Raw genomic sequence first — 26,814 nt, 5'->3', positions numbered from 1 at the left:
CTGGGAGGAAGGAAGCTACGAGCGTCTCAGGTCCCCAGACCATTTACCTCTTATTCAGATCCTCAGTCTTCCCTGCCCTTTACCAGAGGGTTCTTTGCCCTGTCTGCAATGCCCTACTCTTAAAGATTCATGGGTCCTAAGGAGGACACACCCCCAGGGTTGAGGAATGACGGGGAGAGGAGGCCAGACAGGAGAGCAGCTTGATTCAGCAAAGGCCGCTGAGATGGGAACATGGCTCCTATACGAAGAGCGTTTCATGCTTTTCCAAAGCATGCTCAGAAGTTGAGTGCCACGTGAGGTAGCAGGTGGGCATGGGCTCCTGGTGGGCCAAACGAGAAGTCCCTGAATGCCAGACCGCCACCGTCCCTCAGTTGTCACACCCCTCATCCCAACGCTCGCGGGCCCTGCTGGGTACCACACTGCTGTGCTCCCGGGGAAGGAAACCCGGACCCCGCACACAGTATCTGCGGGCTGTGGGTCCACCTGGGCTAGGCTTTGTGCTGGTCCTTCTCTCACCTGCGCCGTGAGCTGACTCCCAGGGCACAGGACATGTGCCCTGGTGTGTTCTGCCAGGGACACATCTCCGTGAGTGCAGTTGTAAGTTCACACAGCCCCGGGCAGGTGGGCGTGGGTGTGCACACGTGTGTACAATATCGTTCTTGCACAGAGACGCTGGGACTAGCACCTGGGGGAGGAAGGGGACCCTGCCTGCACCCTGGAAGTAGGTGAGTGGGGGCTTGGGGGATGGTGGTGCCAGCAGAGACTATGAGCCCTGAGCGTGAGAAGTCCCTGCTCTGGTGCGCACTCTGCGACCGGGCACGTCGCCTCTTCATCCGTAGAACCGGCAGGGTCTCACCGCCTCCCAGGGGGTGAGATCACGTGTAAGTAGCCCAGGGCATAGGAAATTCTCGATACACGGTACTCATTATCAGGTCAGTATGAGTTCAAAGGCGAGAAACAAGCAGCTCTTGATGCTCTAAGACTTCTCTGTGTGTATATCTTAGCATCACTCGAACTTCACCGCAGCACTTTGCTATGTATGGAGACGTGGTTACTCCATTTCATAAAGGCAGGTTTAAAGTTGCAAAGTGAAAAGCAGAAGGTTAGGTTTCCCACCACCTTGCGTGGGGAGTTGCCTCTCTGCTCAGAAAGGGGAAGATGCAGGAGCCTGTGAGTTCTGTGGTTGACACCAGAAAGGCCGTAAATATGGTAGTAGCTGGTCGAGTGGTTCTTGCCCCCCTCCTAGCTCTGCTGTTCCAGAGTACGGCAGACTCTTTACTGGGCTCAAAAATAATGCTCTTCAGTCCAGAGAGGTCTCCACTTGCTTTCCTCTGTTAACTAACATCTAGACTTAGCTATCGCAGACCTGAGAGAAACTAATGACACCTTACAGTAAGACTATGATTGAATTACTGTCTGTTAATTAGGAGTTTGAAAATCACCTTGATCCCCTTGGAGAAAAACCTTGATATAAGTAGATGGTAATAAAAGTGAAACTATGTTTAATTCAAACTGTATCTTTTGAAATTTAATTAATTTCGTAATAATAGTTTTATTTATTTTTATTTTTTTAAAAAAATTCTTGGCGGCACCCCGAGGCATGTGGGATCTTAGTTCCCTGAGCAGGGGTCAAACCCACGCCCCCTGCATTGAAAGGCAGAGTCTTAACCACTGGACCACCAGGGCAGTCCCTCATAATAATAGTTTTCAATGAGCATGTCAGAACTCTAAATGGTCCTTGGTCTCTTGAAAGAGTTATGTAGCATCCAGAGGTTCCTAATACAGTCTCCGGAAGTAGCTTGCTCACTGAGTAGTTGGCTTTAACGAGCTCGAGTTCCCCTTTTCTCCTGCAGGGAAGACTTAGGCCAGGTTTTATTTATTTATTTATTTATTTGGCGGTACGCGGGCCTCTCACTGTTGTGGCCTCTCCAGTTGCAGACCACAGGCTCTGGACGCGCAGGCTCAGCGGCCATGGCTCATGGGGCCAGCCGCTCCGCGGCACGTGGGATCCTCCCGGACCGGGGCACGAACCCGTGTCCCCTGCATCGGCAGGCGAACTCCCAACCACTGCGCCACCGGGGAAGCCCTTAGGCCAGGTTTTAAACCAGTCTCATCAGTTCTTTGGAGACACTCCCCTCCATCAAAGATGTAGCCTCTGCACTCAAAGTCTTTAAAACTTCGAAGACTGGGGAAGTCATAGTGGTGCCCTGCCCCTCCTTTCCCTCCTCCCAGACATTTACTGGAAGCAGAAGCAAGTGGCCGGCTGTAGACTGCATCCCCACTGGACACCCTGGCTACCTCCTGGCCTAGTGGAAAGCTCCTTTCCCAGCTGCTAAGCCCCTCCCGTACTCATATCCTTTCCTGCCGTCATGGCCACAGAGGGTATTTGAGCACAAGGTGCACTTAAATTTCATGCTGAGATGGTACGAGGGTGTCACGTAAGCACATCGCTACTATAGTTGAGAAAATCGGAGAAGTGTTTTACAGCGTCGAGAGGCTGCCCGTGACCGAGGGCCCTGGGGAGGATGGGGTATGCGTGCACCCGTGAGGTCCCCGTGGTGCAGAATGATTCATCATGTGCTATAAGGTAGCCTGTTGAGCATGAGAATGTGGAATAAGGCTTCCCACAGTAATCCTGTGCAAAATGACATGCAACATCCCGAGTTCTTCCCTAAGGAAACTTCTGATTGTGTGAGGTTGGTCATAAAATGGAGAAGTAAGAGGGTTATTGTCATTTGAGTGCGTGTGAACTTACTATATACGTGCTGTCTACACAGAAAAAAGCACAGCGTGATGTGAAGTGGTAGGAGTTATTACATCGTTTTTCTGGATAGTTTTATAGTTGCGTTGGAATTCCTTTTTAGGGTAGTTTGGGTTCTGTTTTGTTGCTCAGTTTTCAACAGTTTTCGTTTTCGCTGAGTATCGTATCATACGGCAGCAGAAGCAGTACAAGATCAAAACCAAAATTCTTTTTGACTTGTTGACATTCTGTGTACTTCTGAAACTAAAACTATGCAGAACATTTAAAACTTTGCCAACAGTTCATGGTAGAATAAACATTTAAAATCTGTACATTGAGTTCGTAACTAATCTCTTGGTTTATTGGAACTCCCAGCTTTTCCAGAGCCCTTTTCTATTTTCCCTGTGCTATTCTGCACTACTGAGCTTCACCAGCCCTGACCTATTTAAATATATTTGGGAACATGGAGACTTCTAGTAATCTAAGTCTCAATTCATCTAGAAATATGAGTGACTTCCTTTCACGTAAAGGTTTGGTTGTGGCTTTATAGTTTATTAACTTGTCTGCATAAAATAAAAATTTCTTATCTGATTTGAAGGATGGTTTTTAATAAGGTAGATCACCCTTGTGCATTCACTGTTTTAATTCCTCTAAGCTCTGGCTCTGTGATTTTATTGTTCTTTTTTCTTTTATTCCTCTATATAGTGCTCTTTTTCCCCCTCCTTAATTTCCTCTTTATGGTGTTTTCTCTGTCTTTGCTCCTTTCTGCTCTCCTCCAGCCTACAAATGTGTATTACTAAGGACTTCTAGTGGCTAATGCTGGAAGTGCCTCTCAGAAATACCCACAATGTAAACGTTTGGTCCATCCCAAGTGCACTAGGCACCAAAGCAACTAGGAGAAAAGAAAGCACCTAGAGCAATAAACTGGTTCTTTTGACTACATGATACTGTTTATTTCCATGAATTTTATACTGAATCCAAATTGCTGTTTAGATGAGTACAGGCAAAACCTGTATTACTCTGTGTATAATAAGCATAATGTCTCTTTGCTTTTATATTGACATGGTAATTCACTGCAGGAACTACTGTTTAGTTAAAACTTGAAGTTTAATCTGTGAAATGCAGCCCTTTCTAAGTGTGTGAATATGGTTATATATTGATTTAGAGTGAGAAGGGGTAGATGGAGACGTTGACTGTGGTAGGAGAGGCTTTTCATCATGTGAAAATTCAGCTAGATACTTACAGGTGAAATGGGATCTCAGTTTACAGGGTTTGATCTGAAATATAGTGCATGAAGATTCAGCGTACAGCTCAGATAAAAGGTAAGTAACAGGAGAGCTACGTGCCTCACCCTTAGGTACCTACCACCCTAGCTTTGCAGTGAACTTTATGACGAATCAGAGCATGTTGAAAAGCTAGAGAATTCTTGGCTTCCTGAATGTGGACTCTGGGTCACTCTTAGCTCATAATTTGCTCCAGATTTACACAGCACTTGGCATCTCTTCTCTGGCAAGGAATGATTGTTAAAATAGTTGAATACAGTGTGGAGGAGGTCTATAGGATGCCAAAAGCATACTTCAGTTGACTATGATAGATACTGAGAGTTTACTTCTCAAGAAAATTGCGTAGATCTTGAAATACTCTCCCTTTTATAGTCAGTTATAACACTTGTTTTGAACATGCAAATTTATTTGCATGTGATCAATACAGTAAGGGATAATTTTAACTGAACGCGGATTTTGTGTTTACCTGTGCACGGTTTTGACGGCAAGAAACACTAGCGAGCGCAGAAACTGCACCTGGGTGAATTGAATGTACACACCCACCTCACACACCCACCAGCTGCTACATCAGATCACCGGGTGTGTCCTGCGCTGCGCCCTCCGCATCTCAGTTATAACCTCTCACCAGACATCAGACCCGCTCCTTCCACCACTCACAGTAACTCAAGAGCTGCAGCCCTTCCCTCCAGGTCTTTTTCAAGGTCAGGTGCCACACGCCACGCTCACTGCTGCGTTTTTGCGTTCCTTAACTACGTAACATGTGCAGGACTGTGCTATCACTTGTATTCTGCTCCTGCCTTTTGTAATGTGTCACAGCAGAATTTCTGAGTGTTGTGCCCTGACCCAATTTTCCCCACAAACCTTGCGTTTTTTATCACACAGGTTTTTTTATAGTGTGGTGATTTTTAGGAATATGTCTGTCACACAGCAGAACTGTCAGTACTGCCATCTTATTGTCCAGAGTTACCAAATGACCAAGTCCGGAGCTCCTAACACTGTAGACCTTCCAGAAACTCTCCTCCCACCCCTGGAAATGTTCAACATCCTTGTTCTGTCCCTGCCCCTCTGACCACTCCTTCTGTGTCTCTTATACAGCTTCCCTCTGCTTATTATTATCTGCCGTGTTGCTGTGATGTTTTCATCTCATTTAGCTTTAAAATTCCTCCCTCGGAGATGTAGACATTCTTTCATCTCAGCTGCTACCTTGGTGCAGAAAGCTTCCGATTTTCCAGCCCTAGAACCAAGCTTTCCCACGGTTTCTAGCTGCTGCTGCAGATCCTCAAAAGACTGCCCCGTTCACTGCCAACTCCTCTGCTCAGCTGGGGCGGAACTCCACTTCCGGGATGAGTTAACACCTTAGAGACACAGTGTAAACCTGGAAAAGCTTTGCAGCGGTCGGGTGCGGCACAGCCTCCTCGTCTGTCCGGTTTACCCTCTTTGTCTTTGGCTCTTCCTTCTGTGCCCACAGCACATCAGTCACCGGGTCCTGCTCTGTCCTTCCCGATGTACCCTCTCCAGCCCATCTCTCTTTCCCAGCCCCACTGCGTCCTGCCCCCCTTTCATACCCCCATCCCCCATTCCTTCCTTACTCTTTGTTCAGAGCCTGAAATTCTACCTTGATCACAGCACATCTCAGCTTAAAATCGTTATTCCGGGGGCTTCCCTGGTGGCGCAGTGGTTGAGAGTCCGCCTGCCGATGCAGGGGACACGGGTTCGTGCCCCGGTCCGGGAAGATCCCACGTGCCGCGGAGCGGCTGGGCCCGTGAGCCATGGTCGCTGAGCCTGCGCGTCCGGAGCCTGTGCTCCGCAACGGGAGAAGCCACAACAGTGAGAGGCCCGCGTATCGAAAAAAAAAATCGTAATTCTGTATCGCATCCAATCTGGCCCTTTTCTAGCCACGTTCCCTACTTTCCTCTAACACAAGTGGAAATGTCTAGAGAGCCTAATGGTATTGCACATTGATCTCTGTCCTGGCGCCTCCCATCACACCCGCAAGGAGGTCGGTGTGTGGCAGCGGCCACGTACACTCCTCTCTACGTGTTCATTAACAATCCAGTAGTGTTTTCTAAATGGCAGAGTTCTTTCCTTTTTTGAAAAAACTTTATGTTTTAACTGAAGTGTAGTTGATTTACAATGTCATGTTAGTTTCAGGTGTACAGCAAAGTGATTCAGTTATACATATATATGCTGTATATATATTCTTTTTCATATTCTCTTCCATTATAAATTATTATAAGATATTGAGTGTAGTTCCCTGTGCTGTACAGTAGGTTCTTGTTTATCTATTTTATATATAGTAGTGTATGTATATTAACCCCAAACTCCTAATTTATCCCTCTGCCCTTTCCCCTTTGGTAACCATAAGTTTGTTTTCTGTCTTTGGGTCTATTTCTGTTGTGTATATAAGTTCATTTGTATCATTTATTTTTTAGATTCCACATATAAGTGATATCATTTGATATTTGCCTGGCAGAGTTATTGCTCTCATTTTTCTATTATATAGGTTGTTTTTCTGTAATTTTCTATAATTTGCATGGTGAAAAATGTAGAAGTCAGGTTTCATGAGGAAACTAGGACAGATTACTCTGGAAGCGGTTTTTTGTTTATAGAGTGTTTTCCTAGTGACCTTGCTGGAAGGGACGCTGACCTGGAACGCCTCAGCCCCGGGTGGGGGGTGCCCGCACAGCGGCCTGTGTGAGGTGGAGGGGCTTTAACTGCAGCCTGCAGCTGCCTAAAGACCGCCACAGCTGTGCAACTTTTATGCCCCAGTTCAAATGTGTGATTTTTATATTATTTTCAAGTATTAAAAAGCTATGTGGTAATTCCCAACAATAACTTTATAAATGGTTTCTCTTCCATTAGTTCAACTCTGTGACATTTTGCTGTACTTGGAAGCTTTCGCGAAAGGAAACGTTACCTCTGCATTTCAATTTAGAAGTCTCGGATCCCAGAGTTCCCGCATTTGGTTCAAAAATTCTTCACCCATACAGTAATAATTATTGTAAAGTGTTAAAGACAAAAGTAGCATTGTTAACTGAGGACGTTACTTTCAAGAACACAGAAAAAAAGCACCAAAGCTGACAGATTCCAGAGGGAATTTCGTTTTTATTTTCTCTACGTTCTCAGCGTTGGTGAACGGACTCACTTTCTAGGGCTGTGTAGCACAGGTTGCAAAACAGAAAATAAAGAAACAGTCTACAGAAATCTAGTAATATAAAATATATTAATATAATAATAGTTCTCATAATCACACCTATAAACAGAGACGTTTGCCTTATACTAACATGGGGAGTTACTTTCAAAACAGGGCATTCTTACAGAAGGCATTTCTGGTTTCCTTCCAGCTTAATAAAATATGAATTTTAATTTTTACTTTGCCTTTAGTTGAAACTTCCTACTTTCCATCTTCTTGAGACCTATATTAAAACCTTATCTTAGGGGCTTCCCTGGTGGCACGGTGGTTAAGAATCCGCCTGCCAAGGAAGGGGACACGGGTTCAAGCCCTGGTCCAGGAAGATCCCACATGCCAAGGAGCATCTAAGCCCACGCGCCACAACTACTGAGCCTGCGCTCTAGAGCCCGTGTTCCGCAACAAGAGAAACCACCGCAATGAGAAGCCCGCACACCGCAACAAAGAGTAGCCCCTGCTCGCCGCAACTAGAGAAAGCCCACGTGCAGCAACGAAGACCCAATGCAGCCAAAAATGAATAAAATTATTTTTAAAAAAAAAAACAAAAAACCTTATCTTAGAGTTGATCGAATTTATGAAATGGGTTTCTGGGCTATGTTAAATCTATAGATTATCCTAATGCGTTTGTTCCAGAAATTTAGGAGGTACTGTTAACCGGACACTAATGTGAAATCCATGAGCAACAGCTATTTGAAAGCATCTTGTACTTTGTAAACAATATGAGGGTCCACGTGGTAAGTTACTCGGGCCGGCAGCGGGATGTCTGATTTCGGTGCTGAGACTTACACCTGTGCATGTAAAGTGAATCGATGAAATGTGCATTGATGCAGATCATGCTTATAAAACCAGTCACTCTACCGGGCCTTGCGTTATAGTCACATATTACCGTAATGTATACAGAGAAAACAAGATAACTTAAAGCAGTTTTTCCCTTTGACTCATCTCTTGATGTCACTCCCCACGTATTTGCTTTTGTCTAGTCTGAGATGCTTATTCTAGTGGTTTCACATGAAATATAAATGATTTCTGTTTTTTAATAATGAATTGGTCAGTGGAGCCAAGTAAACTGTTTAATGTTGTCATTTGAAAAAATGTTTTCCCAAAGTGCTTTATAGAAATATTACTTTATAAAAACACACTTCTGGGCCCGTGTCAGTAGCTGAGATGATGCTACATATTGTGTGTAACACCTGTCGGGAGCCAGGACGTTCCCTAATGCTTCTGTCCATCCTTCTGGTTGGAATGCGCTTTCCTCCTGTTCAGCTGCTGCCCGTGGTCAAGACCTTCCTGGTATCGTGGAAACAGCAGAGGCTTTGAGTCAAACGGAATCCCCGTCCCCCTGTTCACTAGTTACAGTCCTTTGCTCATCACAGCAGGTGACCTTGGGAAAGTGGCTTTGCTCTGGGGTCCTCAGTGTTCACATCTGTGAAAGCAGCATCACCAACACCCACCTCCCGTGGACTTTGGTGAGCATTAGAGGAAATGGAGGACGCCAAGTACGTACCTGATGCCAAGGAGGCGTTGAAATACTTCCATTTTGACTCATTCAGCCAACACTTGCACTGTTTATAATTGCACCTCGTTACAGAGTGGCAGACCCAGCCCAAATGGCAGCACCCCTAGATCTGATGGTGCCTCCACGGTCTCCCTGCTGTGTCCGCAGTGCATTCAGTCATAGTTGTCAGCTGTGCGAGAACAAGACCTCAGCCAGCCGGGTAGGCAGGCAGGGAGGCCCGGTCTGGCCTGGTCCTGCCCTCTCGGCCCACTGGACCTTTAACCGAGTGCGCTTACAGGAGCCCACAGGCCAGAGAGTCCCCTGAACAACACCTAGATGGGCCCTTTACTCGAGGAGAACTCACACGAATATTGCAGGAGTGGAGGGTTAATGGACTCAATCTGTGGGCAAGAATATAAACTTAATTATAAATATGTACCCTGCAACTATAAAAAGATAGAAACTGGCAGTTCCTCCTCCCAGAGGGAATGATGCGCTCATTCCATGACAGGTGTGGGGAAGTGAATCATCTCTGCTGAGGTCTGGGTGGGTTTTCTTTCTTCCTGTGTCTGAAAGTTGCTGATTGGTTAGCAGGTACCCACCTCTCCTGGGCTGACTCTCTGGAATCCCCTCTGATACGCTCTGCAGGGACCTGCCCCTGGTCACTTCCATACCCGGGGAGCTGGCTTTTCACTGTGTTTGCATCCTTCACCTGGGGTGTTAGCCACCTTCATAATTTATATACTGCACATAAGTCGGGGGACACATTCACCCCCATTACCGGGAGAAGGACTTGGTATTGAGCTGTCCCGCTACCTGCCCTGGCTTAGGAGCGTCTCACTGTCACGCCCAGGAGCACGTGGGCAGCGGTGGCACTGCCACGTTTTATGTGATTACTGTTTGCTCGTGGCCCCGGGTCATTCTGCTCTTCATGCGTTCTCAGCACCGACCTCAGGGTCCCACACGTGCAGCCTCAGCACATGACTGTCCCCAGAGTAAAGGATCAGTCCTCCGGCATCACAGAGCACAGGGGCAGGGCGGCGTCCTTCTCTAGCCCCTGGAGGTGGACGTGCGTTTCTGAAGCCTTTCGTGTCTTTTACAGTTACAAGGTGCAGCACTCTTTAACCTTTGGCAATGCTTTAAACTGGAAGATGCTTCTTAGAGGAATAGTGCGATTTGTTGTTTCTCTGAGCTTCTTCACACCAGGCTTGTCAACAAAGCTAGTATCAGTAATGGGTGTGTAAAACATTGCCAGTGAGAACAGGACAGGAAGGCACACTCATTCAGCTAATTGGGGGCTTCCAGAAGGAGCTCTGCTGGGCCCCCGGGTGAGTGCGGAGTCCACTGCGACTTCACCATTGGCAAGTTCCAGCCGCAAGCATCCTCTCCTCTAATCCCCACAGTATTATGAGCCCTCATAATGTCTTTTATTCAGCTCAGTTTACAGGTAGGAAATTACGGCTCCATGATGTTTCATACCTTGTCCTAGATGACAAAGCTGAGGAACCCATGTAAATCTGTGCTCGTTCTGCGCCTACCCCAGCCCGGATGTGGATCTGTTTTGACCACCTTCGCCCGTAGGCTGTTGGGATGCGCGAGTCTGGCCTTAATGCTGCTGTTTTGTTCTCTTGCTTTCCTTCTGTTACTGCTCCTGTCCTGCCCACTTGTCTCATGACCAGGTTCATTTTGTTGCTTTTCCCCCCTGTCTGAATGGTGGCGGCACGGTTGGCCAGTTCTTTGATACTGACCTGTGACAACCACCATCCTTGCTGGGGGAAGTCCTTGCTTTGCGATGCCTCTCGTTGGCTCGGCTCAGAGCTGAAGAAGGTTACTGATGATGGTATGAACCTTTTCAGTATGCAAATTATGTAATGGTACAAATGACTTTCTATCAGTGTAATTGAGTTCTGAACTATTCATTTTTATCACTGCCTGTTCAATATGTCAAGCTGTAAAGTAGAATATTTAAATTTGCAGGAATGACTCAGATCTTGAAGAACAAATGTGAAAATACCGAATTCCTAAGTGGGGGCCGTGCCCCTGGGCTGTGCACTTCCTGAAGACAGGGGCTGTGTCCTGTAGGTCACCCTGCCCCCCATTTCTGCTCAGCGGCTGCCCACAGGACACCTTCCATGAATAATGAATGAAGGCATAAATGAACACCTGCTTCGGCCTTCAAACCTCACAGTGTTTACTGTAATTTTCTTAGAACAGTGGAAGTTGATAAATGCTGTGTGACTCACTTTAAGAATCTGGTGTACTTCTTAAGAGGCGTGTTGATTATGCTTTAGTTTAAATAAGTATAACTAATAAAATATGGTGTTCTTCGAGTTATAGAAATAATCCAACCTATGTATATTTAGTTTCTATAAAATAATTACTAAGGCAGCTAGTGATAAATACTATAAAGAAAAACAAGGCAGAATTTAAAGGAATGAACAATGATGGATTGGTATTTGTTATACAAAATAGAATGGCCCTGTAAAAGAGATGAGTAATATTATCATGTGAAATATTTAAATACAAAAAGCTTATAATCAACAGGGACCTACTGTATAGCACAGGGATCTCTACTTACTATTCTGTAATAACCTATATGGGAAAAGAATCTGAAAAAGAATAGATACATGTATATGTATAACTGAATCACTTAGCTGTTCACCTGAAGATAACACAACATTGTAAATCGGCTATACTCTGATATAAAATAAAAATTAAATTAAAAACGAAAACAAAAAGCTAGAGTCTACGGTTATGGCAAGGATCATAACTGTCCCCATTTGAGCCATGAGAACTGAAGCTGGCCATCCCATTTTCATAGTGATTTTAGAGCCAAAAAGTTTACTTCAGACAGACCTTTCCCCAGCATTTTGGTGAGTAAAATAATTGGTCAGCTGTACCCTGTTCCTTTTTCTTAATTCAGGCGCGGCTCCTAAAATAAGCACATGCAATTTAGAACAAGAACTCAACGCTGAATTTTTAAAATCACTGATAGGCACGTTAAGACTACTTGTTTGAGTGATAGCATTAGTGGTGCATCAAAGAAATGCTGTTTTTTGATCCTCAACCTAAGCTTTAAACTGATTCAGATGGAGGCATCTTGGCTGAGGTGAGAAAGGCACGTAGGTGCTGGAGCTTTCCATAAGGTGACGCAGGAGGTTTTGTTAAAATGAAGGACAGATCGGATGTGCACACATATTTATTTGTAGCTTTTCAAACTGAAACGAGCTCAGGTACTGGCTTGAGGTTCAAATCCGGTGTTGTGCAAGCCTAACCACCCGAGGAATATACTCATCACAGTCTGGTCTAAGCCCTTGTGTGGGGAGGTGTGACTGTATCATTTAACATGTACACACATGAACTTGAGTAGTGGGATGTCAGATGGAGGGACGAGTCGCCGCCTCCCGTCAGCCGCGTTGGGGGAAGAGCCTCGTGCCCGAGAGCGGACCCTCCTGTGTCCAGCTGTCTGTGTGACCTCCTGTCTGGATGTTTCCTCTGCAGATGATCCAGTCCCTCAAGGCGTTGATTGAAAATGCAGACGCTGTGTATGAAAAGATTGTACACTGTCAGAAAGCAGGTGAGTGAGAATTTGTTTCTTTTCTTTAAAATAAAGTTAGTAGTTTGCCCCTGAGCTATTTCATCTTTTTGATACTATATCAAGAAAACCAGATATAAAAAGTATTTCTTCATGGCTAAAGAAAATACTAATTCACTGGTTCTCAAACCTGGATAATAGACTCACCTGGGGGGAGCTTTTAAAATATATTGACATGGTCTGGGGTGTGGCTTAAACGTTCATAGCTGTTAAAGGTTCCCAAGCATTTCTAAGCCACAGCCCAGATTGAGACCCTCTGCGCTAAATCTCTTCCACCTCCGTGGGCACCAGTTACAGCCTCTTGAAATTGTCAATGCACTGGCATTTTCACATGCTGAGGAATTCATTCATTTCACAACCAAATGCTATACTAGATTACAAAATTCAACTTACATAAACAACCGTCTCAGTAATTTTTAGCTGTGATAAAACCAAAGAGTCAAGTGTTCTGCATTGTAATAAGAATAGGCAAAATGCAATTCTTTCAATTTTCAAATTTTGAGTGTCAATTTGGAAGGTTCTAATGTGGAGAATATTTGTAATTCGTAAATAAGAGTATCTGTCCTTAATTTCTAGGGTTTTTGGTTTCTGTTCTTTCAAATCAAGAGGCCATAACTGTTACCTAGCCGTAAAAAAAAGTCATCTCTTACCTCAGAAATGAACTCGTTTAAAATAGATGAAAGGCAAAGATACATGCGACAATTTCTCTTTTGGTGTTTATTGAAGAATATGCACATTAGTGACTAATCAAGAGACAAAAATCCTCATCTTGTTAGCAAAATATTATTAGCAAAGTCATCTTTCTACTTCTAGCCCTCTCTGGGACACTTACGACCACAATTAAAGCAAGTTACGTCAAATACCACTTTTTATCATGTCACCACCCTATACAAAATCATTGAGTAGCTGACCAAATCTAAACTTCTAACTTCCTATGCAAAGTCATTGCCAACTGGCCCACCCACTTTGCCAATGTTATATTAAAAAGTATGAATTAAGTCATCTGTTCATTTATTTAATAAATATGTTTTGAACTTGTACTATGCCTAAGATACTTGTAAGAGCTGTTACATACCAAAATATTTAAAACAATAAGCAAGATTGGTTTTTGTCTTCTAGAACCTTAAAATCAAACAGGACGTATGGAAGTAACCACGCACAGTCAGACGCATTGAGTACTTACTGTGTGTGACTCAGGAGCCTGAACTCGGCCTGTGAGGCAGTGGGGAACCCCTGGTTTTTTAGTGGAAGGGGAGAGAAGCTGAGCTTTCAGGTGACCATCATAATAGCTGTGTGCAGAGGACTGTTGTGGGCAGGACCCGCTGGAGGTTGTCGGGAACAGTGAGGAAGATGTGAGGTTGTTCGTCCAGCCGGGCTTTGGGCTGCCCCGCCTCCTCTGCCATCCCCTGTGTGTTTCCACTTAGATTTCCACAAGGTAGGACCTCCGTCTCCCTCCTCTCTGCCAGTCTTTCCTTGTCTTCTTCTCATCTCATTAGTCTCCCAGGGGCTTTCCTGATTCCGGGATGTGTGTTCCAGACCCATTCCATTCAGCCCTTCAGACGTGTATCTGGTTCAGCCGATCAAGCCTCTTTGGTCACTGTGCCTTTTATTAACGTGTCCCATCTTCCAAACGGGACAGTGACCTCCCGTGCACCAGGCTTGCATGCTGAGTGACTCTCTGTTTTACCCGTGACATCTGTTCTAACATCTGCACAGCGGAGTCGCTCAGATACTAACTGGCTAAATGTGATTTGACTTTTATGAAGTATTCGATTCTATTAAATGCATGTATTGCTATGAGAATTGTGGACCGTTAGAATCTGAAACCACAGTTTATCGGAAAGAAAGAACTGGCTATTCATTTAACAATTTGAGTTATTGGCAATTCTTTGCAACTTCCTTGCCTTATGAAATTTGATAATGTCTAGCGTCATGCAGCTTCGTGTTGTTTTTCTGTTCGATTTCAGTAAGGGATATATTTGCTTGTATTTGAAAAGCTAAAGAGTCTTGTCTGTTAAGAGTTTTGCTTGGGGAGGTAGGAGTGGGGATAACCGCTGTGTAATGGTCTGAGTTGCTTCGGGTTGAAAGCCCTTCAGAAGCACATAACGATCACGTCCCGGTTTCATAATTACTGCCGACCGCCTACACAGCCCTTCTGTTGTCCAAGTGCTTATTTTAGAGTCTCTTGATCTTTGTTTCTTATGTTTACAGTTATCGTAAGGCATATCGTTCTTAGTCATCTGAAGAGCTGCTCATTTGTGTTGGGCTCAATAGCATTTGCGTAAGATTTTACTTTTGGTGAGTAATTGTTCTGCTTGCAGATCTTTAATCTTGCAATTACAAAGTGAAGGTATAGGTCACCAAAATGCTGGAAGAGAGGATTATTTTAGAAGTATTCCACACTTTTAAACACAAACCTATATTCTTATTAGGCAAACCTTCACGTAAATAACTGAAAATAAGGAGTTACACACTACCCGCCTCCAGTCCCGTGTTGAAAAGTGCACCCAGTTGGGACAGGTTCAGACTCCCCGCTGTGTAACTGATTTTTTGGAGCTAGAAATGAGTCTGCTGAGGCCGTTATTGGGAGGAGAGACTGAGGCCGGTGAGGAACGCCGGTAAGTGAAGACCCACAGCCAAGGTGGGCCAGGAAGCTGCTCGCGCAGCAGACAGGGACCCAAAGGGACCAGGAAGGGAGGTGAGAGCAGCCAGGTGAGGGGCAGTTGGGGCAGGCTGTGTAGCCCACTCTTTTAAGACGAGAATATGCCAGCACAGAAGTTTGGTGGGTTAAAGGGAAATCTTAATAAGAAAACCACGTTCCTAGGAATATGGAAGATCCAGTGAAGAGGCGGAGAGAAAGATGCTAAAAGATGAGCCCAGGATAAAGGGTGCAGGAAGTGAGGGGGGCAGGAATCAAGCGTGGCTGTGAAACACTTGACCTTGGAAAGGGAGAGCCGTGGCGTGTGGACGCATCCTGGGGTGGAGGAGTGTTTTCCACTGAGAAGGGGGGGACGCTGGCTCTTGGGTGCGGTGGAAGCGGGGACGGGAAGGGCAGGATGTGGAGCATTTGCTCAGAGCCAGAGGCCAGTGGTGCCAGTGACAGGGACGGACTGAATGTTGGGATCGCGGGTAGGGGTGTGGGACGAGTGGATCTGGGCTGCCATGCGAGTGAGAAAGACAGAGAAGTGGTGGATGGTACGGCCGTGCGGGAACGGGTCTGTGTGCAGTAACGAGCACACGTCCTACTGGGTCTAAAAGATGCTTGTTCTCCCAGGAAGTATCCAAGTGGGTGATGGAAAGGAACACACACGGGGGCGGGGGCAGGGCTGGAATCTCCAGAGGGAGAAGCATTGTTAAAGTTCATACAAGTTCTTTTTCAAAAGTTTATAAAAGCTGATAAAAGATTAGCCGGATTCTTTCAGGGGAAACATCTTTTCCACTTTCTGATGTCTAGCTCTTTCTCTCCTTCAGTGGCCCCAAAACGGCAGCCTGTGTTTGAATTTTAGGTAGTCACTGAATCGATCTGTTCCGTAAAGAATAGGAAGATGATCTAGGAGGTAGTCCAGACTGCTTTGCTTCGGTGCATTGGATGTTTTCATCAGGTGAATTTAAATGGAAAAGCATTTGTTCTCTGGGAAGAAAAAAAGAAATCAATGACTTATTTCCTGCCAGTAGCGTACTTCCTGTCCAAGATGGTGCATTAACATGCATTTAATGTCCACTCCTTTCTGAGCCTCATTAAAATGACAGTAGGGTTGTTTTTTTTTTTAATAAAAAACTTACAAGGACAAAGAAAATGGGAGCAGCAAAATTTTGGAAACAGGAAAAGGAAAGTCGACTTAGCTGACTCAAGAAAGCTGAGCCTGAAGCGGGTGGGAATGGGGGCACAGTCTGACTTCGTGGAGACCCCAGCAGGCTGGGACCCGGTGGCAGCAGATGCCGCTGGGGGTCGAGGTAGAGGTGGGAATAAAAGGGGAGAGCTGTCCGAAAGCTGGATTCAGGAGCAGCTAGGTCCCAGACGGCCGAGAGTCCTGACGGTGGGGAGCTTGAAAATAGCCAAATTCTCATCCTTCATCTGGGCAGTTTAACAAGTAATGCTTGGGGAAGAAAATCTAAACAGTATATGCCTGTTACTTAGCAATAGGGGCATAGATACTCAAAAATGAAACAAACTCAGCTAAAGGGGTTGAATGTTAACTGCTTCTGGAGAGGGGGGATTGGTGACAACTCTTTATCTTTAAACTAGGTGTATGCATCGTTCTGCCAAACATTAAATCACTGCTAAATTTAAACTTAATTTACTAAGTTTAAGAAAGAGGAAGGAAGGGATGGAGCGGTGGAAGCTGCGACAGGAATCCTTGACCTGCGTGGTCCTGGAGGAGGCGTGGCCACGCCCACCAGGCTTGGGGCCAGGTGGGTGAGGCAGGTGCTTGCCACCCAGGACCCCTGCCACCCTGGCTTTCTGGGCAGCCCAGGTGCAGAGGTGGTGTCTGCACCCAGTGGGCGAGAGCCTGGCTCCTCTTCTGGCAGGAGAGTCGGGTCCCTGCTCTTTCCAAGTAGAAGTAGAAGCTTCTATTCTGAAAGCTCTGAGGGGCTCCCATGCGTGGCAGGGGTGCATCATTACTGAGTAAAGTGGGATGGAAGGCAGCTTTCGAAATAACAAAAGCTTTAATTGCCCTTCATTTTAATCTGCTTACTGGAAATTTTTCTCTAATGGATGCTACACATCTCTGCTTTCTTAAATTGGGCTGCCAAAAGTAATTTGAACTTGCGATGACCCAGGGTGGTTATTTGCCGTGGTTAATGCAGCGATGCCCCCAGGAGCCTTAAGTTTTCAGGGCCCTTACGCTGTGCACTGGGGCTTCCTGTTCAGATCCCATCCCAGGAGTCATAGTTTAGTTCCATCTCCTCTCCTTCGGCTTTCACTCCCTACTTCTCCTACAGTTCGTGCTGCATTTCCCACCGCCTGTTTGTACATGACTCTTTTGTTCTCTTTCTGATTTGCTGCTTCTGGTCTGCCGGCCTTTCCCCTGGGACCAAGCTTGATAGATTTATCTTACCTCAAAGCAGAGAGAGCCTGACGCGTCCGTGTGAGGAGAACAAGCAGGATGCCAGGCAGACCTACATGACATTGCTCAGTGGCCTCTGTTGTTTTGCAAACTCCTGGGATTGCAGTGTGTTCTTAGCAGGGAAGGTTTCCGGATAAGTAACCTGTCACCATCCATCAATTGCTTTGCTCACATCATTGTCTGGCTCAACACAGCAAACGTAAAATCATCTGTACGAGTCATTCTGAAAAACACTTCACAGTGTTCCGTTAACAATGTTTGCAAAAGGAAGCCTGGGAGCCTATAACTTTTGTCTTCGCTTATGTCAGGCTGTTTCTCAGCCCCAATTTACAGAAGTAAGAGGTTCTTCCCTAGGGATCCAGCACAGGCTCCTGGGCCCCCTGTACCATGTCTTGCTGTGTGGTATTACGTTAGTCACTCGATTTCTCTCTGGCTCATTTTCCTCCTTCTAAGTGACAGTGAGTTGTATGCGTCCCCGATAGCCCCACGGGTTCGAGAATACAGTGACCTCAGATCAGTTGCCTAAGCAGCAATTTTGGAATGGCCTGATCACAGTCACCTAAAAAGAGAAGATCAAATAAGTCATCCCATGCGATGGCACGGGTGCATGAGTTGCATGCAGCCTGTCAGCGTGTGTTTCAAGGGGGAGAGTCAATGCCTCACTTTGAAGGTGAAGAGTGACCTCTCTGAAGGTGAGACACGTGAACCCTTAACTCCTTTGGGACCCTCGGCCTCTTTCCTCTTCTAAGAATCACCAGGTGCTCTCCCGGGCACTTTAATTAACTAACAGTGAAGCCACAGAAGCCAGGAAGTAGCAAGGTCATTGTCGGTGGGCCAGCCTGCCCCCCGCCCCATCCTTCTTAATTCCCTCAAAAGGAACCTTTGCTGATGGTAAGGGAGGGTAGAGGGATGATCACAAAAGTGACAACTAGGCCAACTCAGGCAGGAAGGCTAAACAAGCAGGCAGTCTGTAGGAACCAGCTGTCTCACCGCACCCCACCGTCTCAGGTGCCCATTACCCCATCCTGCCTTCAGACGACCACATAGCTGTCATCGCAGCAGGATTTCCTACAAGTGTGGTCAGAGTCTCCTAGGGACACTTGTGTAAAGTGCAGTTTCTTTGCTTCGCTCCCCAGTATTGAATCCTGGAGGTTGGGGCCCAGGAATTTGCATTTGAACGAGAAGCTCTCTTTAGAGGATGGAGCAGAGAAGTCCCTCCTGGGTTCATGCTCACCTCTGAGCCTCTCCCCACCCCTGCCCGCCCTGCAAAGGGTGACTGCTCCGTGCCTGCCTGCCGGATTGATGAGAGCGATTCCTTCTTCCCAGCACGGCTTTCACTGGTGACATTTCCCAGTGCCAGGAGTGAAGGGGAGGCAGATGGGCAGATGTGTGACCTCCCTGGATATCTGTCCTGTGCGCAGATCCCAAAGCTGTGCTTTCTTGTCACTTCTTCCTCTGCCTCCTCCTTCCCTGTAAACCCAGAGTCTCTGAACGCATCACTTTTCATCTTAATGGCAACTCGCAGGCTTCCTGGTGGCACAGTGGTTGGGAGTCGGCCTGCCAAAGCAGGGGACACAGGTTCAAGCCCTGGTCCGGGAAGATCCCACATGCCGTGGAGCAACTAAGCCCGTGCGCCACAACTACTGAGCCTGTACTCTAGAGCCCGTGAGCCACAGCTCTTGAGCCCACATGCCACAACTACTGCAGCCCGTGTGCCTAGAGCCCGTGCTCTGCAGCAAGAGAAGCCACTGCGATGAGAAACCCATGCACTGCAATGAAGAGTAGCCCCTGCTTGCCGCAACTAGAGAAAGCCCGTTCACAGCAATGAAGACCCAATGCAGCCAAAAATAAACAAACAAACAAACAAATAAATAAATAAATGGCAACTCTCAGCAGCTCAGCAGATTATCTTCTGGGGAGGGGTCAGGCTTCCTTCAACTCTGGCACTCCCATAAAAATCATTTTTGTTATTATTCCATTATACTTGTTCATTAAATTTGAGAAAAACCACAAGTCAAGTAAAGTCCACAGTAAATTAAATCATCTTTCTCAAATACCAGAAGGTTTTATACACACACAAACACACACACACACACACACACACACACACACACACACACACACACACACATATATCTGATTAGGTATTCTTGGATTTAAAATGAAGTAAATAGCCTAGATGGTCTCTAAGGCTTTTTCTGTCTTTCAAATTCTGTGGTCTACAAATCATATGACATGATATGATACATGAGATATAATATAATATAAATAAGGGACTGTAGTGGGTAAAGTGAACAAATGCATTCTAAGAATGTTTTAACAATATTTAGCGGTAAATCTTCTAAGAATAAGGAATTTGAAACAATTTTAATTAACCTGTATTCTTTCATTATAGGTCAGTGCCTTGTCAAAAACATGTCATTACGCGTGTTAACACAGTAAAGGAAAAATGCAGTCGCGCATCTGTGGAATGTGTTTAGTGCTGTACTAAGTATTTATTAGAGGTGCAAAAACTAATGCACGGTCTCTGCTACCATTTAAAGTTATAAAACACAACCAAGCCAGTAGATGAGGCAACGGGTATAAGTGGAATCTGAGAGAGGGAGCAGGCCAGGGGTTTTGTTGACAGGGAGGGGGTAGGGCTTGGACTAGGGGCTTGAGAGAGGCATGTACGGTCCGTGTGAGGAGAGCGGAGGGACGGGGCTTTTCTGGTGGGCCAGAGGGGAGAGGCTTCGTCATCCAGATGTGCTTTCCATGCCCATGACGTATGTTGTCCTGTCCGAAGGGAAATGTTTGCTTTGGGAAGCAGCAGAAATTAGGGTTGGAAGTAGAGGTTGGGTTCTATGGCGGGAGCCTTTTAATTCAAGGATAAAGTGTTTGGCGTTGACTTCTAAGGCCAACATTGCCCAAAGCCTGATTGGAGGAACGCTAGTCATATGCTCCTGGGGCAAAGGGTTTCATCACCAAATCTTCATAACACAACGTATTCCCCTTTGGAGATTCTTAGGACACATCAGCATGCTACATGTTCCCTAGTTCAACTCAGCATTTCCCAAACCAAGTGTATCTGGTTGTAAAGCCCTTCTTTCAAGCTCTGTCTGCCAACGTCTTGAACACTTCTGGAATCTGCCGTAGGCCGTGGGGTCATGAAATAGTTTGGGACAGGCCTGGGGACTCACTGACTGACCCATCTCTCTCCTGTGCCCTCCGTGTTCCAATACTCCACACAGCACTGGAATGTGGGGGCCTGAGCTACTGGGGTAGAGGGGAGGTGATTGTGAAGGTCTGGTTCAGGCGTGCTGGGCCTGGGATCATGTAGGGTGGCTGTCCTGGTCCAGTCGGGCTGCTATAACAAAGTGTCACAGACCAGAGGGCTTAAAACTACAGAGACTTAGCTCTCACAGCTCGGGAGGCTGGCGCGTCCAGGATCGCGAGGTGAGGGCCCGTTTCCTGGTTCGGGGCTGGTACTTCCTTGCAGGGTCCTCACATGGTGGAAGGGGTAGAGCTTTAAAAGAGCACTAATCCCGTTCATGAGGGCTCCATACTCCTGACCCAAGCACCTCCCAAAGGCCGCACCTCCTAACACCATCCCTTTGGGAATGAGGGTTGCAACATATAGATTGGGGTCGGGCAGGGGGACACAAAACAGACCATAGCAGAGGGTCAAATGGAAATAGCTAGCACATCGTTGAAGCAACTGCAGTAAAACTTGGGGTGGAGTGGCGTCTACAGATAGAATTAGTATCATCCAAACGGAGGAGTTATTTGAATGGGTGAGTTCTTGGTTTTTTTTTTTAATTAATTTTTATTGGAGTATAGTTGCTTTACGATGTTGTATTACTTTCTGCTGTGCAGCAAAGTGAAGCAGCTATACGTATACACACATCCCCTCTTTTTTTGGATTTCCTTCCCGTTTAGGTCACCACAGAACATTGAGTAGAGTTCCCTGTGCTATGGATGAGTTCTTTAACGAAGAAAGGGTTGGGAGGATATCTAGGCAATCCCAGGATATGATTACGAGTTTGTATTAATAATTCAGACCTGAATGTTTTACTTCAACTTCAAACCTTAAAAACAAGCCGGCACATCTGAGCTCCTGCCCTGCTCTACTTTTTTTTTTTTTTTTCCTATAGCAGTCATTACCTTCCAACCACAGTATCATTTGCTTACGTCCCTGGGTTATTGTGTGTCTCCTTCCAACTAGAATGTAAACTCCCTGAGAGCAGGGAGCTTTGTAATTCATATCGTCTCCCACCGACGCCAAGAGCAGCGCCTTGCCAAAGCTGGCACTCAGTAAATACTGGTGGAATTGAATTGAACGTGGAATGCTACGGTTATTCGTCCATTTGTTTCTTCACAGACGTTTATCAGGGTCCTACTCTCAGTCTGAGGGAGGCTGGGGACCTCACTTCCCCGCCCCAGGGCTCCAGGCCGAGCGCAGGAGAGGCACAAGCGGAATCCTCACTGCAAAGGGGACTTGGTCCTCTGGTGAGAGGGCAGCACAGCCCGTGACTGACCCATCGGGTCAGCACGGAACCAGAGTTTTGGAGCTTCAGTTGAGTCAGGAAAGTGGTTTGGGAGCAAGGCTGGTGGGGCGGGAATTCCAGGTGGGAGAGGAGCCCCCGCAGGGACAGCCACGCGCAGGCCAGCAGTGGCCGCGGCACAGACAGGAGATAGCACAGACCCAGAAGCTGCAGCAAAACATTCAAACACACACACACACACACACACACACACACACACACACACAGCCCTCTGATGGATTAGACTGCGTGCAAAGAATTCTGTGTGCCAAAAAGGATCAGAAGCAAAGCTGCAACAACAATGAGAAACTAAGAAAAAAATGTTAGCAATACTTATTAGGAAAGGCTGATATCCCTAATAACACAAGGAGCTCCTAAAATCAGTCTGAAAAAGGCCAACAACCCTCATGTTTGTATTCTTTGCAAAGAATATGAACACAGTTCACAACAAGGGAAATTCAAAAGACTCTAAAATGAAAGGATGTCCAGACTCACCCATAAACGATGCAAACCTGCTACAGGTAGAGGGACAGTTATGAATGCAGAGTCTAAACTCTGGCCTTCTCAAAGCTGAAGTCGAGTCATGGGAGACAGAAAATAAAAAAGCAAGTAAATACAATACTCACTGTGTCCGACAGTGGTGAGTTTTTTGGAATCAGTGAGGCAGAGAGGGGGACAGGGCGGGGGCAGGGGTGGGCAGTGTCTCTTTTCAATAAAGTGCTTAGCCAGGACCTCAGGGAACCGGTGACATCTATGCAGGCATGATTGGAGGCAGAGAGCAAGCTTATCAGATATCTGGAAGGAGATTATTTCAGGAAGATGGGCCACCTGGCTACAGTGTTGGGACCAAGGGGCCGGGAGGGCAGGAGCCAGGTGACAACGGGCCAGGCTGTTGCGAGGACGCCAGCTCTCCTCTCAGAGAGATGGAAGCTCTTCCTGAGGGTCTGAGCAGAAGAGTGGCTGCATCTGATAAGCAGGGGGTAAGGGGTGGGGACGAAAGCAGGTGCTGGAGGACCACCCAGGAGGCTTTTGCAACCATCCAGGCCACTGAACGGCTTGATCTGGGGGGATCTGGGCGGTGGTGACGGCTATCAGGATTTATTCACGGATTGGACGTGGGGCAGGAGGAAAGAAGGCAGGACTGCAGGATTCTTGGTTGGGTTCTCTTTACCAAGATGGAGAGGACTGTGGGGAGAGGGTTTGAGACGGAAAATCAGAGGTTTGGATGTAGATGTGTTAAGTTTGGTCTGCCTGGTTGACTTCCAAGTCTAAAGTTCAGAGAGAGGTCCAGACTGGAGGCAATGAATTTGGAAGCCATGGGCACGAAAGAGGTCTTTCAAGCTTGGAGACCAAGCTCTTCTAAGCAGTGACAATGAATAGAGAAGACGGAGCCCTGGGTTTTCACCGTTTGGACATTGGGGAGACACAGGAGAGTGACCCCAGAGGTTAGGGTGCAGCCAGACGGGTAGGAGGAGGTTGCTGTGATCTCCTGGAGAATGAGGTGTTTCAAGGAGATGCCACTTTTCACGCATCAGATCCAAACGTTCATATCAAAGACCCCAGAGTTCCGTCACACACAGATCATGACTGATGGGTGGGCTTATAGGGGAAACTGGGAACTGTCACATTATGTGTTAGGGGGTATAAATTGGGTCCACACCTAGGGAAGGCCACATGGCAGTAAATTTTGGAATTACGAATCATGTACACTTTGAACCAGTAATTCCTTTTTTTTTTAGAGTTTATTCTAAAGATTTGATCACATATTTGGGGAATTACATGTGTATAGAGTTTTCTTTATAACACTGAGAACAGCCTAGATGTTACATCTAAGTGTTTAATAGGAGGGTCCTTGTCAAATATGTTATGATAGATCCATATGATGGGACATTATGCTACCCCTTCAAAAAGAATAAAGAAATATGTATGTGTATATATTCACCTGCACAGACACACAGACTACATATATATACCTATATAAGGAAGATCTTATATACACATAAAGATAAAACAACATATGTATGTGTGTGTGTGTATACATAGTTTAAAAAGGCAAGGCAAACAGTGTGTGCTATTTGCTCATGTGTTTTTTTTTAATTAATTTATTATTTATCTTTGGCTGTGTTGGGTCTTTGTTGCTATGTGCTGGCTTTCTCTAGTTGCAGCGAGCTGGGGCTACTCCTCGTTGCGGTGCACGGGCTTCTCATTGCAGTGGCTTCTCTTATTGCAGAGCGTGGGCTCTAGAGCGCAGGCTCAGTAGTTGTGGCGCACGGGCTTAGTTGCTCCACAGCATGTGGGATCTTCCCGGACCACGGCTCGAACCCATATCCCCTTCCTTGGCAGGCAGATTCTTAACCTCTGTGCCACCAGGGAAGTCCCTGCTCATGTGTTTTAAAAGGTGAGGCAGGAGGCTAGAGCCTTGAGAGATGCTGAGGGCACCGCTCTCTCAGGGAGGGGGTAACCGCGGTTGCCCAGTGGGAGGGGCCAAGGAGGCTGGGTGATGGGGAGGGAAAGGTCGTTCTCCGTATACCAGTCTATACTTTTTAAATGTTGAGCCATGCGACTATATTATCTGTTCAAAAATTAAAATAAGAGGCGTAAAAAGAAAGGGAGAGGTGGACAGGGTTGCGTCCCGAGGGCCTCGTGTGTTTGGGTGATCGTGCCCACCTGGTAGAGGGGAAAGGACTGACTTCCGAGGGCCATCCAGACAAACGTGTCCTCCGTGTGAAAAGCTCATCTTTAAGTATAATTGGGGTGAAGAGGCCGTTTTGTTTCTCAACACAGTGGAGTGAGGAGGGTCTGCTGTTTGTTCCTCGTCTGATCCCAGCCCAGGTGAGTCCCGTGGCCCGTGTTTAGAAGGGTGGCATGGTCACTGGATTCCACAGAGGACGCGAGGGATGCCCCTCCGTCTCACCCGGATTCCCCAGGTGGAGCGCTGGCGGAGGAAGGCACGCCCCCCTCGCGCAGTCCATTCACGAAGCATAATGCTGTGGGCGTGGCATCCTTCTGGGTTTTAAGGGTATATTTAAGAGACCTGGTTTATCTATTGCACCTCAGATAGATAAATGGAATGGGATTAAACAGCTCAAAATCCATCTGAAAATAATTCGGCTTTTGCTAATGCCAAGATTGTTTGGGAAGAAGGCCTAGAGAGAGAGACTACCAACTGGAACTATATGAAACGTCATGAGGCATTTCTGCGTCTCCATGGAGATTATGGCGTCAGCGCCCACGTGCTGGAGGCACACCCGAACTTCAGACCCCTGGGGTTTGGGGGGCAGAGCGTATAGTTTACAAAGCCTGTATATTTTAACACGTTCTATATATACGTTCGTTGGAAAAAATGATCCATATTTTGTTCTCAAGGGACTTTGATGTTGGGACATGAGACCATATTATTTTGAGGTACTTGTAAAACTTGACAAATTGACCTCTTGAGTGAGATCCCAGGTTGACTTGTGTTATATGGAATTCCATCTTTCAGGAAATAGCTCACTGTACCTAACTTGGGAAATCTGAAATAAATTAAAATTATAAATATATATTTCTTTTGTCACCATTTGAAATATTCTACCCTATGATTTTGGTTTCTATTTTCAACACACATAGAAATATTTTTGCACTGGGTATGTTTGTGATAAAAGCGTTTTTTAGGATAGCTAAGTAAATTTGCAGTTGAAAAAGTAATCTTTAGGTATATAAATTTAAGATCAATATGTCTCTTATGGAGTATTTTTTAAAATTATACTTGCTTCTGAAAATTTTGAGCCGTGTGCTACATGGTACATTTTCGGTTCGAATCATTTAGATTTGTATAGAAAATCCCATCTAGAATGTTTGAAAGGTCACCTGCTTCATGTTTGGCATGAATAAATGCCGTTTGTTTCCATCAAAGAGGAAATGCTGCCATGTTTCTGACTGAGCCCCCCTTCCCTTCAAGGCAAAGCCTCTTCTTCATATCTTAGTATTGTACGTATCATGTATTTTAAAATTTTTATTTTATTTTTATGGCTGTTTGGTTTTCATCTAGGTTTATCTGTGATGGGAGGCGGGAAACTTTATAGGACTGGAAATTTCTCTTTACTACATTCCATTATATGCAGTTGCACTAATGTTCTTAGCTAATGTAATTACGTATCATCTTTACACTTCTTTATTAATTTTTTTTAAAACATGATAATCTGTCAGCACTACATTCCATCTTTTGTCATTAAGCTTTAAGCCCCTCAAAAACAAACGTTTAAAATACTTAAGTTACAGTGTTTTGAAACAATAATTGGAAAATTATGTGAAACAAGCACCTCCCTCTATAAAAAATCTGAGCTGTTTAAATTTTTGAGAGATGACATGGAAAGAAGCAATAAATTTCTAAAACATTGTTCTTTACATAAAAATCAAATAATATACTTTTGTGTGGCCATACCAATTTTTAAAATTTAACCCTGTGGCTATAAGTGGAAAGGTCCACCGTGGGCCCAGGGCCTGGCCTTGTGTTTTGTTTGTGTGGCCTGTGCCTCTGTTCCCTTTAGAGCAGAATGAACTACACTCTCGCAGGAATCACTGACTATGGCCTTTCCATTTGTCCTTCCTCTGCTGTTTGATGACCTACTGTTTATTTCCCTGGTTCTCAAGTTCACTACCAGAAAGGAATTTGAGCATTGCAGAAGAAAATGGTATACATTCTTCTGGTTAACATTCCAGAAGAAAAATAACCCACAGCTCTTTTCTAGAAACACAAACTTGGGGTCACGGAGTCGGAGGAACCTAATTGTAGGGTCTTTGGCACAGAGCAGCCAAGGCGCAAAGACAATCCGCTTGACAGAAGAGCAGACCCAGCAGGCCCAGCCACGGCTGTGCTTGAGATATTTGCTGCTTTCTAGACTTTTCCCCCAAGTTTTAGTTCATGTTTCCAAGCATGT

General features: G+C 45.8%; 1 protein-coding gene across 3 annotated transcripts in view; it reads left to right on the top strand.

The window, feature by feature from the left end:
- PLCL2 (phospholipase C like 2) overlaps positions 1-26,814 on the top strand; it is a gene marked incomplete at its 5' end in the record, with an annotated part of 193,787 nt that overhangs the window by 129,116 nt on the left and 37,857 nt on the right. For all 3 annotated transcript variants that reach the window (XM_082654221.1, XM_082654222.1, XM_082654223.1), the window contains one exon: positions 12,210-12,285. In XM_082654221.1, coding sequence (XP_082510347.1) covers positions 12,210-12,285 — 76 coding nt within the window. The remainder of the gene's footprint in view (positions 1-12,209; positions 12,286-26,814) is intronic.

This window comes from Grampus griseus (genome assembly GCF_964374135.1).
Source record: "Grampus griseus genome assembly, chromosome: 5".
In the NCBI taxonomy this organism is placed as follows: domain Eukaryota; kingdom Metazoa; phylum Chordata; class Mammalia; order Artiodactyla; family Delphinidae; genus Grampus; species Grampus griseus.
The sequence above is the reverse complement of the archived record's forward strand: the minus strand, read 5'-3'. Positions and strand labels throughout refer to the sequence as shown.